The 18,882-nt window shown below is 37.8% G+C and overlaps 1 protein-coding gene across 1 annotated transcript; it reads right to left on the minus strand.

Moving 5' to 3' along the window:
* Window positions 1–3,660: 3,660 nt before the first annotated feature.
* Window positions 3,661–5,048, minus strand: LOC132280868 (protein JINGUBANG). Its single transcript, XM_059782625.1, has one exon. The coding sequence runs from the start codon at window positions 5,046–5,048 to the stop codon at window positions 3,849–3,851; it is 1,200 nt and encodes a 399-aa protein (XP_059638608.1). The 3' UTR covers window positions 3,661–3,848.
* Window positions 5,049–18,882: the final 13,834 nt, after the last annotated feature.

Below are 18,882 nucleotides of genomic sequence, written 5' to 3' on the forward strand. Positions count from 1 at the left end.
TTGCACATACAGTGTGTAAGACATAGAGAGAGTACACACAGACACACATACTATGTCTAAATTGCAGTACACCAACATGAAGAGTAAGATAACTAGTGTGGGTGTCACTAACTAACGATGACATGGCACATAGGCAAGTCAGCGCAACCCCTAACCAAAACCTCGTGGCAAGTTGAAAAGTCAAAAATCTACATTAAACTTTGGCACCGCACTAAGCTTACCAAGCCTCGAAGGCTCCAAACCCTGGCATCACACCAGGCCCACCAGGTCTCGAGAACTCAACCCTCGAGCACCTCAAGCCCTGGCACCTCACCAGGCCCACCAAGTCTCGAGAACTCAACCTTCGAGCACCTCAAGCCCTGGCACCGCACCCGACCCACCAAGTCTCTAGAACTCAACTTTCGAGCACCTCAAACCCTAGCACCGCACCAGGTCCAACAAGTCTCGAGAGCTCAACCCTCGAGCACCTCAAGCCCTGGCGTCGCACGAGGTTCACCAAGCCTCGGGGGTTCAACCTCCGAGCATCTCAAGCCCTGGCACTGCACCAGGCCCACCAAGCCTCGAGAGCCCAACCCTCGAGCACCTCAAGGCCTAGCGTTGCACCAGGCCCACCAAGCCTCGAGAGCCCAACCCTCGAGCACCTTAAAGCCTGGCGTTGTGTTGGGCTCACCAAGCCTCAAGGGCTCAACCCATAAACATCTCAAGCTCTGGCATTACACCAGGCCCACTGAGTCTCGAACACCTAATCCTCGAGCACCTTAGGCCCTGGCACCGTGCCAGGCCTACCAAGCCTCGAGGAACAAACATCTCTAAATGTTAGAACCCCAGAAAGCTCGCCTAATCACAGCACGAAACAAAGGTAGGGCTTTCGCGGCTATGAGGGATCCAAAATTTGGGAAACTTAGAAGGATCTTGAATTGGCGGATGAGAAGTAAAGAAGTGCCTTCGCTCCCCGCTAGGCCCAATCAACGAGATGATGGAATTATACATACAGTATGACGGCAAACCTTAAATTCACATTTAATGCTATGACAGGCTTGGCCAACCAGCGGCTAAGCAAACACAAAAAGCATTTAATGCCCCAAATAAGGGAGAAGCAACATAGTGCATGGGTCGATGAGAGGATTGGACCTCTTAGGTTCCCAGGCCTGCCAGGACGACCCATGTGATCATGGTTAGGAGCCAGGCAAGTGAAAGATTGTTGGATAATGACCAACACAGTTTTGGCCTATAAATAACACTATCCCATGAAAGAACAGGGCACTGGAAAAGGAAAACTATCATAATACTGTATACTCACCCTACCACCATCTTAATCTTGGAGATTGGTCTTCTTCTCCTCCTTCACCAAGCCTCTTCTCTGTTTTCCCTCATATTTGTATCTTGATAGCACCATTACTCATTGATTTATTGTGTTAATTAAAAAAGAACCCCAACAACTAGTAAGAAATATGAGTTATCTAATACATATTAGAAGGTTGCATGCACTGCATGTGGGAGAGTGACTTATGGTGCATGTCTATGATCATGCAGTACACTCTTGATTTGTACCATATTCCAAAAATTATATTAATAGTCGAATACAGATATCAAAATCATTTATTAAGAAGTTGAAAGGCATTGTAGAGAAGCTTTTTTCTTCCTAGTACTTGATTATCCATCCAAAACTTAGATTAAAAGTGATAACCTTTTTTCCATATGCCTTTCATGTGGACCATACATATTTAATTAAACACCGTACCTAAGTTAGGAATGGCAGGTCTCACTGGTATATGAAACAGGTGGTACCTAGTTGTTACTCCCTAGGTTTAATTTCAACTTTGGTCACAACATAAAGAAGTTGGATTTGAAACAGGAGTAACTGTGGGCATATGAAAGAAGACTTTTGCCTACCTTCAAACTCCACTTGTTATTAGTTAAATAGGTCAAATCATTGAACCTCCTAAATAAACAATATAATATAACTTTTGAAGATATTTGTAATAGTAGATTTCTCTAATAATATGCTGCCAAATCTGACTTTGCTTTATTTATTCAATATTATAATTGCATCACCGGTTGTGTTTGCTTCTTTGCCTTTCAAAATAATGTATTGCATTTTGCTTTTTCTTTTCTCAACATGAATGCTACCTTTGGTGTTATTTATTTACCTTAAAGCAGTGCATTATTAATGCTATTGCTACTTATAAGGGGAAGTGGGGTTCTTGGTTTGCCTACTTGAAATTTAGCATTTGGAAAATGAGCCTACTTCTCTTTTTAAAATCAACTCAACCAAGGGGGCATAACAGTGTACGTTAACACTCTTAAATTCTTGCTTTTACATTTTAAATAGATCTCATTCTGCATACTTGACTTTTGAATAGCCATTTATTCTTGACCATAGCATTCCTGGCTGTCTAGCATCGAAGATATGAACCTTTCTATGTGCTCCCAGAGAAGAGTTGTTCAAGATTTGCATAACCTTTTCCTTGGATCAAATTTCTCCGATTGTAGTATAAGCATTCTCTGAGGAAACACCTTTAGCCGCATCATAAGCAGGGTGCGTACAAACACCGATTATATATACATACATATGCACACATAAATATATGACTAGAAGAATAATGGAGTGTTATTTCGATTTTGTAGTGATGAAATTTTTTTATGATTAGAGTGATTTTTTTTGGTAAGTTTCTTCATTTTCGTGTGAAAATGGAACAATATTTGCTTTTGTCTACCTGCTTCTGAAAAGAAGACTTTATTGAAAGATGAAAGTGTAGTAAATATGGCAACTTAGGTTGATAATTAAAGTTTAGGACTTGAATACAGGAATGATCTTAGAATTAAACTTATGGAGAAGAGGGTGAAAATAATTGGGAGATTCACTGGCCCTTATTTATAATAGTTATTTGTTTGTGACCTTAATGACCTTGGTCTCTTTGAGCCCCACCATCTAACTAATCCTTATTTAGTAACATTTAACAGAAAAGTCGCTGCATTAAATAAAGAAAAGCAGCAGCCAAGGTAGGCTTTAAAAACTTGTGTTTGAAAAGAATTAGGCAAGGGAAGGACCATCCCTCCCTACTATCTTTTTCTTTATAAAATCAAAGATAAAAGCTTCTCTAGGACTCTCAGTGAGCATATATTCATAATCAACTCAATAAGATATAGTTTTTTAACCTCTTTTCCCTTGGGAAAACAAGATGAAAACTTCTAAATTGTCACCCAATGACCCACAAGTGTCTTTTATCTACTCACCAATCCATCAAAACTTGGAATGTTGTGTCCAAATCTCATAACACTTTCTTATTAGTCATAAAATCACAATTTAACATCTAAAAACCAAAATAAATATCTTAGGAAAATATGAGTAATGATAGAGAGTCCGATAATCGGACAAATTCGATTAATTTTATGTGAGTATGAGCTAATGTTATCATGACGTATATTAATGGCATCATGATGCTCCCACTCACTTTCAACTATGTTACGAGCACATAACACTCGCTTATTAGTCATAAAACCATAATTTCACATCTAAAAACCAGAACAATTGTCATCAATAGGGAAACATGAATAATGATAGAGTTCCACAGTCAGACAAATCTGACTAATTTTATGTAAGTAGAGACTGATGTTATCATGACGTTAGGATTATTAATGACATCACGGTGCCCCCACTCACATAAATCAGTCAGAGTTGTCCAACTATGTTATTAGCATAGTAGTAGCCCTACTACAACCCCAATTGAGGAAATTAAAAGAAAATTCACATTGAAAGCACTCCAAAAGAAATTTCTGGAAATATAAATTCTTCTTGTGAACCTATGCACAAAACTGCAAAAAGAAGAACTAGAAGAAGTAGTCATCTAAAGAAGAGGGACCAAAATCTGCCAGACCTTGAGGTCACAGTCCAAACTGCTGCTGTAGATGAGATATGAAGATGATGTATCGGACGGATTGGAACGATCACTTGCTGCCGTCAAGCACTTGACTGGGCCTTTGTGCCCCTCCAAAACTGCCAAGCAAGAGTAGCATTTCTCCACACCTGCCCAAATCCTAACTGTTTTATCTGCTGAACCACTGCATACCAAATTGGACACTACAGCCAAGCACAATATGGCCTTGGTGTGTCCCCTAAGCGCACCCATGACCACCATGTTGCCACTGTCATCTTTCTCCCAAACCACTATCGACCTGTCACATGCACCGGAGTACAACACAGAATCATCGGCGCTCAATGCCAGCGCGTTGACCCCTGATTTATGTTCCTCTAGTGTAGCAACCAGAAAATGCTTCTTTTCTCCTAAGCTTTTCCTCCACGCCTTGATTTTCTTGTCAGCTGATCCGGTGTAAACATCTCCATCACTAGATAATGCGACCGCGTTTATTGCATCATCGTGAGCGTTCCTTATTGACTCCAAGCATTTGAAGTCCGTTGTCCTCCAAATTTTGAGCGTCCGATCCCATGAAACGGAGTAAAGTAGGGACTCATCCTTTGACAGGGCGAGTGCTGACACTGCGTCAACGTGATGAACCCATGTGCATTTCTTGTGGCGCCGGACCTGCACATAGTTATTGGGTATTAGAAGTTTGTGGGCGCGGTCACTTAGTGTTGGGAGTGTGGCCAAGCGCATGAAGTACTTATGGTCATCAATTTTCCATACTCGGATTTTCTGATCTTGGTGAGCACTGAAGATTTTATCAGCTAAAACTACGAGGGATTTCACGGCACCCTTACCAGCTAATACCATTTTATCAGTTTGATTTTCTTGATTGGGTTCGGAGCTTAAAGCATTGCGCTCCCACAATCGAATTTCTTTGTCCGAAGAGCCGGTGCAGATGAATTTCCCGGCAAGAGCAAGAGAGGATATGTAGGAGTTGTGGTTCCTAAGAGTGGCTATGCATTGATATTGATGGCTGGTAGGAGGATATTTGTGTTGTGAAGTTAGGGAAGGAATTGATGAAAGGCTTGACTGGGAATGCAGGGATGTCGACTTTGGCTGGAGGTGGCCTGAATGAGGTTGAGAATCATAACTTGAGCAACAAGCTTGATGGTTTAGCATCATTCCCACCAGAGAGAAAGAGAGAGGGAGAGGGAGAGAGAGAGAATGGGGGAGAAAACCAGCTGGATAAATATATATAGAGAGAGAGGAAGATCAAAGAGCATGAATAATTTAGTGAGTGAAAGTTGGGTTAAATGGTATGCTAGCAAAAGTGGAGCCCAGCTTGTACTCTTGATAAAAATTTTGTGAAGCAAGGATGGCCCAGGTTAGATTTTCAAATTTGTTGGTGGGTCATGTGATTCATGTGAATTGTTGGTTAGTCATAGAGCAATAACATTTACTTGTGTGCACTTCTCTTATACTCTCTATCTGGGGACAGATATCTCCAATCAGATGCTTGCAAAGAGTGAGTGACATATCATAGATATCTGGAAATGATATTTACCTATTTCCCTTCTTTATTATTGGTAAATTTATGACCAGCTTATTCTAAACAAACAATGTTTTAATGGGAAATTTTGACATAGTCCAGGACTAGATGGTCCTGCCCAATTACAAGTAATTATGCGAGTTAAAAAATTAAATAAAGCTTACATATTTGCTTGCGTGTGTAGTATGTAATTGGCCGAAACCATGTAATCCAAGACCATGTAATAATTTCTGTAGCTTGGACTGGATCTATAGTCAAATAAACTCTCTCCTATACTCTCCATAACTATGATCAACCCAATTAATTTCATGATCTGGCCACTTATGCACTGCATTCTTTGGATGGTTGCAGTATTACTGCTAAACGTTTTAGATACCTCTAACCTTTTATAAGTTTGTCTTCGAATTTGGAAGCTTAATTAAATCTTGTGTTTATTAGCAGGGTAATAAGATGATTAATCTTGCGAAATAATTCTTCATAGCGTCCGGATATTGACATAAAAAAAAAATAAATAAATAAAAATAAAATAAAAAAATATATTGGTTTTGAAGAATTTGCAGGATCTAATTCTTGATGATGGCTTGGTCTTTATTATGGGATGAGGACACCAAAGGAAAGGAGGGCCAGTTAGGTAAGCAGCAGACACCTTTCATTGCTTTTCCTAGTAATGGACTGATCTCAATGCTATTCTTCCTGTCCTTGAGTATGTCTTGCACTACAAAATATTTCAATCCAAGATATAAATATATGGTAATATGCCTATTTAATCAAACTTTTAAGTTGGTATTGGGTCCTGAGAACAGTCATTTTGTGGAATGACTCTTGACTTACTGGTGGTGTCAATATATCAACTTCAATATAGTGATTATTTGGCTCTTTTTCTCTTATCCATTTCTCTTCACCCCCTCATGGCTCATGATTCAGGTCTTTATAGCACCTATAAAGTTCCTGTCCTTGAGTATGTCTTGCACTACAAATTTTTCAATCCTATATATATGGTAATATGCCTATTTAATCAAGCTTTTATGGTTGGTATTGGGTCCTGAGAGCAGTCATTTTGTGGAATGATCCTTGACCTTACTGGTGGTGGTCACTATATCATCTTCACTATAGTGATTATTTGGCTCTTTGCATTGTGAATGTTTGGCTTTTTTGCCCCCCTCATGGCTCATGATTCAGGTCTTTATAGCCCCTATAAACTTCTGCTTGATTGTGACTTGTTCTTTGACCTCAGGGGTGGCTTTATATATAGGGACACTAGGGTTGTAAAGTGATCATAAAATTTTTTAAGGAAAAATGGAAAAAAAAAAAAAAAAGAAAAAAGAAAAAAGAGAGAGGCTTCAGTTGAAAACTGACCTCCCTCCATACAATGTGCATGGTAATGGACATTGCATCATAAAGTTATGAAGACCAGAAGGGTACAGACTCTTAATGATAGTATTACAATTTGTTAATTAAGTAGATAATTATTCTACTTGGATTGTCCTTAGGGCTGACCAAAAATGTTCTAAAATTTCAATTTCAAGATACGGATTATATGCTATCAAACGCAAACACAACGCCAGTAGATTGCACTAATGATTTCCGACTAGTTTTTGGGCTATTAAATTCTCTATTCGTCGTTCATTTCTCAAACGTTATTTAACTAATTACTGAACAAAGTGAAATTATAATCATCAGCTAGTTTATTTCAGAGTAGTTGCAAGCATTTTGAGTCTCAAAGGTACTAGAGCAAGTAACCTGCCCTTACAAGTACAATCATATGGCCCACATCACCTATCCGTTGCCGAAAGTATGTGTCACATAAACAGAATAGACCTATTCACATCTCGATCAATTATGCTTGAAGTTTTGCCCAAATATATTGTCATATTGTAGTATGTATATTGAATTTGCATGATAGTGAATGCAAACTTTCTTTACCAAACAGCCCCTAAAAATGTCATGGTAAATCATTTTATCCAATCCCACAACTCTATTGCATCAACATACTTTCATTTGAAAGTGGGTACCCATTTCCTTTTAGAGAATAGACATGAATGAAAAAGCAACGTAATTATCACACACACACACACACACACACACACACACATCACACAACTAAAAAGCTGCAGAGCTTTCCTCTTCTCATATAATCTGCACTTGTATCTGTAAAAAGGAAGTGTAGTGGCTTTCTAACAATGCCTTCCATTTCCCTTTGTTTTCACAGCATACATTACACGTTCCAATCTTACCAATACATAAGGCATTTCTGACCCTTCCCCCATATTGAGAAAAAGGGCACAATTATCAAATCAGAATGCTATGATAATTAGTTCATACATCAATATATATAGTCCTGTACATTTTCACTATTAGACTAGTGTCTTGGTGTGACCGTGTGACAAATGAATCTAGTGATTTTTCTGAGCCCTAGTCATGTTCCTTGGTCAAGATGAAGTCAGACCACTCACCATACATGTGATTCCATTCTGTCATTTTTTTGCTCCTTCTGATCTTAAGTCTTTTGCAATGGGGAGGAGGGTCTGGCGGTCTAAAAAAAGAGTATAGTGATAGAGTACACACATTGAACGGTTGAAATCAGTTATTGCATTGTTTTCGATGCCATGAATAATCTGCAATGTGGATCATGAACATGGCAATGGCAGGCATGCTGAAGAGGCATTACAGCATAAATGGGAAAACTTTGAAAGAAGCACAGAAAGCTTCACAAACATCTATTCAAATTGTGTTTAAACATTTAGGGTAATTTTTACCTTTTTTCTTCTCTCTAGCTCTTTATTATTTTTTATTTTTGGATTGGGGAATGGGTGTTCATTAAGTTCGTGAATTTGATCCGATCCAATCTACTTGTTCAGATTGATTTTTTACGGGTTCACGGATTTGGATTTGAAAAATCCGATATGGTCCAATCTAATCCGTTACCATACATACATAATATTAAATTTATATCTATACAACACATTTTTAACGTTAAATCTTACTCTAACTGTTGGAAATCAAATCTATAAGTTGACTCAATGATTGTGGCAGATTTATTGGGTCTTCATTATAGGCTAATGTTTAGGGATTTTATTTTTATTCTGATTTGATTTTATTCACTTTATTCTAATTTGATATTCTTCGCTTTCCGTATTTGTAATTTTCCTCTTGTATATAATGATAGTCAAGCTCTCAAATTGAGTGCACCAATTTTACCAAGTTACTTTTTGGTATCAAAGCCTCACACCTCTCTCTTCGGCGCAACACACATCGGCTCAATGAGTTACTAGTGTGCTGTTGAATGGCCGTAATTTTGCATCCTGGGCTTGTTCCCTCCATCTCTATGTTGGTGGAAAAGGCAAATCAGGGTGGATTTTGGGCACTGAAAAGATGCGAGATATTAAAGATCCTAAATATGCTCAATGGGATATGGATAATTGCACCATTTTAGGATGGATGTTTAATTCTATGGAGGAATGCATTTATAATATATTCATGTTTTATGACTCTGTTAACGACTTGTGGACTGCTTTGAATCAAATGTATGCTCATTCTAGGAATGATGCTCGTATTTTTTAATAATACCAAGATATTGTTAAAGCCTCGCAAGAAGGCCTGAATTTGTCAGTAGCTGATTACTTTGGGTAATTGAGATCTCGTTAGGAGGAACTAGCTCAATATGAGCCTCTCAGTGAATTTCCTTCCGAGGCAGCCTCTCTTCTTGACAAACATCTTGATCGTCAGCATACCTATCAGTTTTTTATGGGATTACGCCTAGAATTTGAACCACTAAAGTCTCAGATCTTGAATGCATCACCAATGCCATCCCTAATGGAAGCCTTTGCTACTGTTGATGGTGAAGCACACAGGCACCATTTAATTCAACCCTCACTTGTTCCTTTACCAGTGTCTGAGCTTGTTGGGGATAGTATGGCTTTTGCAGCTAACTTTAGATCACGTGCTTCTGGAGATTAGATTATTTGTCACCATTGTGGAGGGGTTGGACATGTTAAGGCTCGTTGCTTCAAACTTTATCCTAAACTAAAGCAAAAATTTTCTAGGAACCGTTTATCTGGAACTAGTTCTTCTCGTATTACGGCTGTTGGAGAGACTCCTGCTACTACTGGTGGATCTATTGTATTTCCTGGACTGAGCCAGCTTCAGTCTCAAATTGGGCAGATCTAGGACCAGCTTGGCTCCCTTGCTTCTATAGTTGGTGCTCCTTCAGCTACTCCTACTGCCACTATTGCTACAAGTACTCCTATTGCATTTCATGTTAAGGCCAAGCAGCCTACTTTGGTTCTGGATTCTGGGGCCAATGATCACATGACTGGTGAGTTATCAATTTTTTCTTTCAATGTCATACCTGTTACCCAATTTGTGTATCTTGCAGATGGCTCTACATCTTACATTCACAGTAAGGGTGATGTTTGTCTGTCTCTTGATATTACTCTTTCATCTATCCTTCATGTACCTAAATTTTCCTTTAACCTTTTATCTATTAGCCGGCTCACAAAAAACCTCCAATGTGCATGTAACGACCCGAACCCGTGGGTCCAAACCATTAACTGGGTCCTTACCCGAACCCGAGGTCAACTAAGGGTACAATCGTCATTTCTAAGGTCCATGCGTAGTTCCCAAATATTTAATCAAAGGTCCATGGTGCTCCAAATTACAGTTTTGCAGGAAGGGTCAATGTGCAGGTCAAAAGGGTAAAGTCGGCCTGATGGACCCTCATTAGCCGGCTGAAGATGAATGTTCAGTCGGCTGACTTAAATGGTCAGCCGAATGAAACGATGATGATGGAGTTTTCGGTCAACCGATGGTTAAGTTCGGCCGGCCGAAATAAGGTTTTCTACAACTCAACTCTTTGAAATGCCAAAATGTGCACTGTCAGCCAGCTGATGATCCTTGTCAACCGGCCGACAGGCCCTGGAATGTAGCTAATAACATCAAAAATGCTATGCTCATTATGAGCTAACCTGTGTGAAGCCTGATGCACAATAATCCCGAATTCATGGCAATGGAATATGACATTATACAGTTAAAGAACATCCATAATTTCTCAAAAATATAACTTCATTTCCCATTCAACAACAAATACCTACATTGTCTCAAATTTACATCAAATTATTGTCATATGTCACAGTACAAGATCATGGTTCACAAAATGAATACACTTTTCTAAAGATTAAGACTTTACAAAAGAATAGGTTTTCAAGATACAAAAGTTAGCAAAATGAAATCCTATCCCCCTTCAAGTTTGTAGTAGGTTGTCATCTGCCACTTCTTCCCCGAGCCCTGAAAAATGGTAATAATAAAGGGGTGAGCACAATGGCTCAGTAGGAGGTGCCTAAGATACACCTCTTATGACTCTGTGAATCCAAACAATGAATAGAAATAAGGAGAATGGGATCATGCCATGTAGGGAGTAAACTTAGCAACAAAATTAACAACCACAAATCAAAATCATAATGAATCATGCCATGTAATGAGATACAATGTCATGCAATATCACTCCCCATTTTTTTCAAAACATTTCCGTCACCATTTCCAAAACCATTAGTGAAACCCCATCCCATAGCAACTCCATGGTAGCACGAGAGGAGGATTGGCTAACTATCCCTAACCCATGGCAACTCCATGGCGTCATTTGGGGCCCAGATAACTCAACCACGCTAAGGCGCTCTCTCCAGTCCCCACTAGGCCACACTAACGCCACGGTCCCTAGGCAACTCCTAGGCAGCCGGGTTTTTCGCAAACCTTTTCATCAAAACTTTTTCCCAAAAAAAAAAAAAACCTTTTTAATTTCTTTCAAAACCAATTTCCCATTTCCTTCCCAATGAAGTGCATAGATGCTTTATGCTTCATAAACGTCATAGGATTGTACAGTTCTACCTTAACACTTGCATGCTTAACTAAGGAATTTCATACAAATCATAACATGTTTATACTTATCACAATCTCAACAATTACACATCCAAATTTAATATATAATCATTTAAGCATGCCTATATCATATTTCATCAACAATCAAACATATACATCACTAAACATAAAATTTACATGAAATTATAACTCATACACATAAGATAGGAACAAGTGGGCTTGAAGTAATCATAATTTAACATATTATACTACAACTGATGAGATAATAATTCACCAAGACCCAAAAGATTGTATATTAAACACCCCTACATCTAAATTGAAGAAAAGCCCCAATTTTCCCCAAATCCAAGCCCTAATTTGAAATTTCCAAGGTGCACCAAAACACTTTTGCTCCGTTGATAAGTGCTCAAATGTGACGCATTTTAGCACCTAAGTTAGGGTATTTTAGTTCATTCATCTATCTTACTTTCATATCTTAGTACTTATTTGTGTTTTTGCCTATTTCAGTTCAATAAAGTTTAAATAGGCTAATAAGAGCCATTTAGCTCAATTTTGGAGCTAAGGAGCAAAGTTGGAAAGAAGATAAGAAAACTACACCAGAGGAATTTCGATTGATCAAAGAAAGTCCCGATCAATCGAAGAGGTCTACAATCGATTGAAATGTGGCGGTTCCAGCTCAGCAAAGTGGATAAGGCCTTGAAGATATTTTTGATGACACGTCAACTTCGATCAATCAAAGCTAAGTGTTTAATCGATCAAAAATCTTCGATCGATCGAGAAGATTGCTAGCAATGTGCTATCTGATTCCCGAGCGCGCCGGACTCTACCTAACTTTGGTAGCTGCGAATTTCTTCCTATCATAGACTGTATTTCTGACTTGGTGCTTACTCAAAGAGGCTTGTAATAGATTAATGACCATATATTGTTAAAATAAATAAATAAATAAATAAAAATAAAAAGATATCATCTAGTTTTTAGTCTTACTAATTATAGAAATAGTTTCTCTCTAGAACTAAAGTTTTGGAAAGAAAGCAATGATGAAGATGATAATGCCAACCTCCAAGCTAGCCCTTAAGGGTTCCAAACCACTACAATGAATGGCTAAATCCTTCTTTTGGGGCTAGAGATAGCCCCTAGGCTTGCTTCTTAAACCTAGCTTTTATGTATTTGGATTTTAGTTATAATTGATGTTTTGACCATGAATAAATATAGATCTTGTGATTTTACTTGATTTATATAGATTAATGTTTTTAATTGATCATTTAATTCTATCCATATGTCTATGTATGCTAGAATGAATGTTCATGTGTTTTTCTCTAGATTTAATGAACTTGATGCATGTCTATGTGTGTTAATGTTATAAATTTAGTGATGGTCAAGGCATGGTGCTTAATTGATTACTCTTGTGGTTTATTTGATGGTTCATACTTATTTCTTGATGGATTGTACCACATCTTTAGTTTAATTAGCTTAATTTCATGTCACTAGCTTAGTTGTAGTGTAATTGCTTTAATTTCTTAGATATGTGGACAATCCATTCTTGTTGTTTGATATTTCATACTTATAAGTGTAAAGAGTACATTTCTCCATATTATTGTGTGTGCACTAATTGTGGTTTAATTGAATAGTTTTTTATCTCATTTGATAGGTTGTGCTATTCACTAGATTGAATAGACAATCTATGTTTATTTGCCATCCATGCTTAGTTTTCAACTAGTGACACACACATACATTTTACAACTTGAATTTCCTCATTAATTTACAATTGCTAGTGTTTGGTGAAGTGAAGCTTAGTGGTGAACTCTAAGCCCCAAGACCTTTCTCTCATAAATCTTTCTCTAATTCTGGATTGTCATTTGATTTCATTGTTTTAATTGAACTATTAGTTAATCAATCAAATCAAACCATCTTTTGATCATTCGATCTACCAATCCATCATTGATTTTAAAGTACCATTCCTTTCCCTTGGGATGATCCCTATTCACTCTAGCTACATTAATAGTTAGTAATGGTAGTGACATTCTATAAAATTCAAATTTCGCCACATTTCACACACCACTTTTGTGCAACTAGGTATTGACCACACCAAGTTTTGGCGCCGTAGTTAGGGATTGGCAACGCCATATTTTAGAATTAATTAAGCATTAGTACTCTTTTGATCTTATCTTTATTTTATTTTACTCTGTTTACTTATTGTGTTTGTTCTTGATTGGCTACATACATTGAGCCAAGGGAAGTGAAGCAAAAAGGATTCTAAAGCAAAGAAGCAAGTTAAACCAAGCAAAGCTAAAGCTAAAAATATTAAAATTGCAAAGTAAGGCAAGAATTGAAAATAATTTGAAGTTGCTTAAGGACCCTTTGCGAGCTTTTCTAACTCTCTTACTTAGTTAAATCATCGTCCCGCGTGGTGGCAAATTTTCTTTTCTTAGATAGATCGTCAGCCTGCGTGGAGGCAATTTATTTTCTTGCATATTATTGAAAGTATGGGAGTATGGGATCAATATATGTGGAGGTCTATTGTTGATTGCTTTGTGTTGCGAAGGAAGAGTGCTTGTTTTTGTTGATTTTGTTGTTGTGTTTCTTGAAGTGTTGTGCGGTCCTTTCCCCACCCTTCATCCTAGCCACTCCAATGGAAAATATAGAGGGTAATCTTGGTTACTTAGACCTGAATTTCATGGAACATCCTCCTTTTGACCAATTTGCTCTCAGAGTTCAAGCTCCAATTCCTCCAATGATCCTTCGTGATCATTACAATTTCCATGAATACCATGTACCAACTTGTATCATGCTTCCTAATTTTGGGGGCGATCAATATAAAATTAAGCCCGAGACTATTCAAATGTGTCCACTTTTCTATGGCTTAGATGATGAGGAACCATATAAACATCTTGATGAATTTCTTGAAATATGCTCCACCGTGAAATACATGAATGTCCCGGAAGAAGTCCTTAGGTTACTCCTCTTCCCTTTCACCCTTAAAAATAAGGCAAAGCATTGGTTCAACAATTTGGGGGCAAATTCAATAACTTCTTGGATACAAATGCAAAATGAATTTTTGAAAAAAATTTACCCCGTGAGCTTAACCAATTCAATGAGAACCGCCATTAGAGAATTTTCTCATGGGGAGGGAGAACTTTTGCATGAGGCTTGAGAAAGATTGAATGACTTGCTAAGGAAATATTCACACCATGGCATTCCAAAGTGCTAACTGGTTCAATATTTCTATGAAAGCTTGTCCGACACCCACAAGGACATAGTTGATACTTCATGTGGAGGTTCATATTTCGGGAAAAATAAAGATGATGTTTGGCACCTTTTTGAAAAAATGAGTGAAAATTCATTGCATAAATCTCACACTTCTTGAGTGAGTCATGATTCTATTGAAAAAAGGAAAAATTTTAAAGTGTGTTAAATTGAAAGTCCAATGGAGATTGTTGCCAAGGTCAAAACTCTCACTAAAAGACTTGATCAATTTCTATTGAGTCAAAAACCGGCAACTCAATCAACTCATTTTCATAATCATCATCCTTATCATTCATGTAAGCCTTGCATGACATGTTCAAGTGTGTTGCATACTAATTTCAATTGTCCCCATGGACATATGCTTAATGAACACTATGAACAAGTCAATGCTACATTTGCTCACCCTTATTCAAATGTTTATGTTCCGGTGTGGAATGAAAATTCAAGTTTTTTTCACGCTAAAAATTTTCAAAATTGTTATGTTCCTCCTCATCAAAGAAACGAAGGTTCTCAAGGATTTGTTTCTTCCTCTTATCATCAAAGAATGAATCACTATTCTCATCCTCAAGTTTCTAATTCTCAAATTTGCTCTCATTATCCTCATGCACTTTCTAGTAATTCCATATTTGAAGATAAAGTTTTGGTGGCTTTGGGTAGTTTGGAAGTGAACACTAAATTGTTACATTCTCATTCTCAATTGATATCAAAGCTTGAATCCCAAATTGGGATGATAGCTAATTCTTTGAATGAAAGAGAAATTAGTAAACTACCTAGTCAACCTGAAAGAAATCCAAAAGCCCAATACTTTATGGAAGCAAACCCTACATCGAGGTGCCTTTCCCAAGAGCAAGTGTAAGCAATTACCACTTTGAGAAGTGGTAGGCAAATTGATAATAGGGTTGAAAGACCAAGTGAAGATAGCGAACCAGTGCAACCCAAAGTTAGCATCCGTCTCGTTTCCAATCTTATTCTTACTTCCTTGGATGAAAATGGTCCTACTAAGAATTCTCAAACTTCTTCCTCATCTCCTCAAGTTGCAAAATCTTATGAGCCAAAAGCTCCATTTCCATATGCTTTGAGAGAGACTTCGCCTTTTGGGAAGCAAGAAGGAAAAATCCATGATATGATGGAGGTGTTTAAACAAGTTAATATAAATCTTCCTCTCTTGGATACAATTAGGCAAATTCCACCTTATGCAAAAATTTTAAAATTCCTTTGCACACAAAAGAGAAAGAATAAGGGACAAGGCCCTAAAAAAGTGTTTCTCACAGAGCAAGTGAGTTCCATCATTCAACATAACACTCCACCTAAGTTCAAAGATCCCGGTGCTCCGACCATCTCATGTGTGATTGGAAACCATGAAGTTCGTTGAGCTCTTCTTGACTTAGGAGCGAGTGTTAATTTGATTCCCTACTCCGTATATGTCCAACTAGGTTTAAAAGATTTGAAGCCAACCTCGGTGATGCTTCAATTAGCCGATAGATCTATTAAAACACCTAGGGGCATGGTTGAGGACATACTCATCAAAGTTGACAAGTTCTATTTCCCGGTTGATTTTGTAGTTCTTGATACCGAACCGGTTGCTAACCTTACCAACCAGATCCCAATCATCTTAGGAAGGCCATTTCTTGCCATCGCGAATACAACCATTAATTGTAGATTCGGGGTTATGGACCTTTCTTTTGGTAACATGATGGTTAAGCTTAATGTTTTTAATGCAAGTCGATATCCTATCAATGAAGATGAGTGTTGCCTTGTAGATGTCTTAGATGAAGTTGTTGAGGAGTTCATTCCTTCCATGATTATGAAAAAACCAACCGAGGACAGTCTTTCCTCTCTCCTCTCTGAGGACCCTCTTACATCTTGTCTCCTTGAAATGTATGGCAATTATGGGTTCGACAATGAGAGATCAATGAGTGAAGTAAGCAATTTAATGGAATCCATTACAAATTTGGATTTTCCACCTTAGAAAGCTCCAAAAGAACCCCTTCCTCTACTCTCTGGCACTCCACCGGTTCCATCTTTAATCTCCCTACCCACTCTGGAGCTTAAAACTCTTCCTTCCAATCTTAAGTATGTTTTCTTAGGCCCAAAAGAGACTTTTCCGGTCATCATTTCTTTAAGTCTTGAAAAAGATCAAGAGAATGATCTTTTGAATGTGCTTAAAGAAAATAAGGAAGCTATTGGATGGAGTGTGGCTGATCTAAAGGGAATTAACCATTCCATTTGCATGCAACGCATTCTTATGGAAGAGGATGAGAAATCTTTTAGAGATGCCTAAAGGAGATTGAATCCAAACATGAAAGAGGTGGTTAAAAAAGAAGTTGTTAAGCTTTTAGATGCTGGTATAATTTATCCAATCTCTGATAGCAGATAGGTGAGTCCAACTCAAGTAGTTCCCAAGAAATCGGGGATTACGGTGGTTGAAAATTCAAAAGGTGAGGTAGTTTTTAAGCGTACCGCCAATTCATGGCGTGTATGCATTGATTACTGAAAATTAAATGCCGCCACTAGAAGATATCACTTTCCTTTGTCATTCATTGATCAAATTCTAGAGAGATTGGCTGGGCAACAATATTACTCCTTTCTTGATGGATATTCAAGTTACAATCAAGTAGCCCTTGACCCCTTAGACCAAAAGAAAACCACCTTTACTTGTCTTTTTGGCACATTTGTCTACAGACGGTTGCCATTTGGTTTGTGCAATGCCCCTGCCACATTCCAAAGGTGTATGATATCAATCTTCTCAGAATGGTGGAAGAGTATCTAGAAGTTTTCATGAACGATTTTTCAGCCTTTGGGTCTTCTTTTGATGCATGCCTTAAAAATCTGTCTTTGGTGCTTAAAAGATATTGTGAAACAAACCTTGTTCTTAGCTGGGAAAAGAGCCATTTCATGGTTCGAAAAAGGATTGTTTTGGGACATGTCATCTCAAATAGGGGTATTGAGGTTGATAAAACAAAAATTGAGCTTATTTCTGAATTGCCTCCACGTTTTACAGTAAGAGAAATTCACTCATTTCTAGGTCATGCCGGCTTCTCTCACCACTTCATCAAAGACTATAGCAAAATTGTTAGACCCTTGTGCAATCTTCTTGCTAAGGAAACCCCATTTGTTTTTTATCAAGCATGCCTAGATGCTTTTCATACACTCCGTGGTTTATTGTCATCTACTCCCATCATGCAACCTCCTAATTGTTCATTATCATTTGAAATTATGTGTGATGCTTCTGAATATGCAATGGGAGCAGTTTTTAGACAAAAGGTAAGGAAACTTCCATGCGTCATATACTATGCAAGCAAGACTTTCTCGGGAGCCCAATTGAATTACTCCACTACCGAGAAAGAATTACTTGTCGTAGTGTATGCTCTTGATAAATTTTGGTCCTATCTGTTAGGATCAAAAGCCATTGTATATTCTGATCATCCTGCTTTGAAGCATCTTTTGACTAAGAAAAAAACTAAACCTCGATTAATAAGATGGATTTTGCTTCTTCAAGAATTTAATTTTGAAATCAAGGATAAGAAAGGCACCAAAAATGTGGTTGCCGATCATCTTTCAAGATTGATGGTAGAATCGTCCCCAAGTCCACCAATTCATGATTCATTTCTGGATAAGCAACTCTTCCAAATTTCCAATGGAAAAATGCCTTGGTTTGCCGACATTGTGAATTTTCTTGCAATTGGCAAGCTTCTAACTAATTGGTCAAGGAAAGAAAAGAACCATTTCTTTGCCAACATCCAGAAATACTATTGGGAAGATCCCATCTTGTTTCGATATTGCCCAAATCAAATTATGAGAAGATACATTTCGGAGAATGAGGTACCAAGTGTTCTCGTGTTTTGCCATACCCTTGCATGTGGTGGACATTTTAGTGTAAAGAAGACTGGCTTGAAGGTTCTTCAAAGAGGTTATTTTGTCCCACCATCCATAGAGATGCCTATAATTTTTTTAAAAAGTGTAAGCGATGTCAAAAGATAGAATCAATGTCAAGAAGAGACATGACGCCCTTGACAAATATTCTTGTGGTGGAAATCTTTGATATTTGGGGCATTGATTTCATGGGTCCTTTTCCTATGTCTTATAGTTTTCAATACATTCTTCTTGCCATTATTATGTTTCCAAGTGGGTAAAGGCTTGTGCTACCAAAATAAATTACCACTCGGTGGTTGTTCAATTCATTAAATCGAACATTTTCACTCGTTTTGGTATGCCAAAAGCAATGATAAGTGATGGAGGAAAGCATTTTTGTAATCAATTCTTGAAGTTTCAAACCAGAAAATTAAACAAATTCTTGAGAAAACAGCAAACACAACCCAGAAAGATTGGTTACGCAAATTGAATGATGCTTTG

The sequence above is a fragment of the Cornus florida genome, unplaced genomic scaffold (genome assembly GCF_030987335.1).
Source record: "Cornus florida cultivar Cherokee Brave unplaced genomic scaffold, ASM3098733v1 CherokeeBrave_3.0.0_Hap2_Chr11, whole genome shotgun sequence".
Classification (NCBI taxonomy): Eukaryota; Viridiplantae; Streptophyta; class Magnoliopsida; order Cornales; family Cornaceae; genus Cornus; species Cornus florida.

What these genes read in the sequence shown, in the direction of transcription:
- LOC132280868 (XM_059782625.1), bottom strand. Translation starts at nt 5,048, where the DNA reads ATGATGCTAAACCATCAAGCTTGTTGCTCAAGTTATGATTCTCAACCT.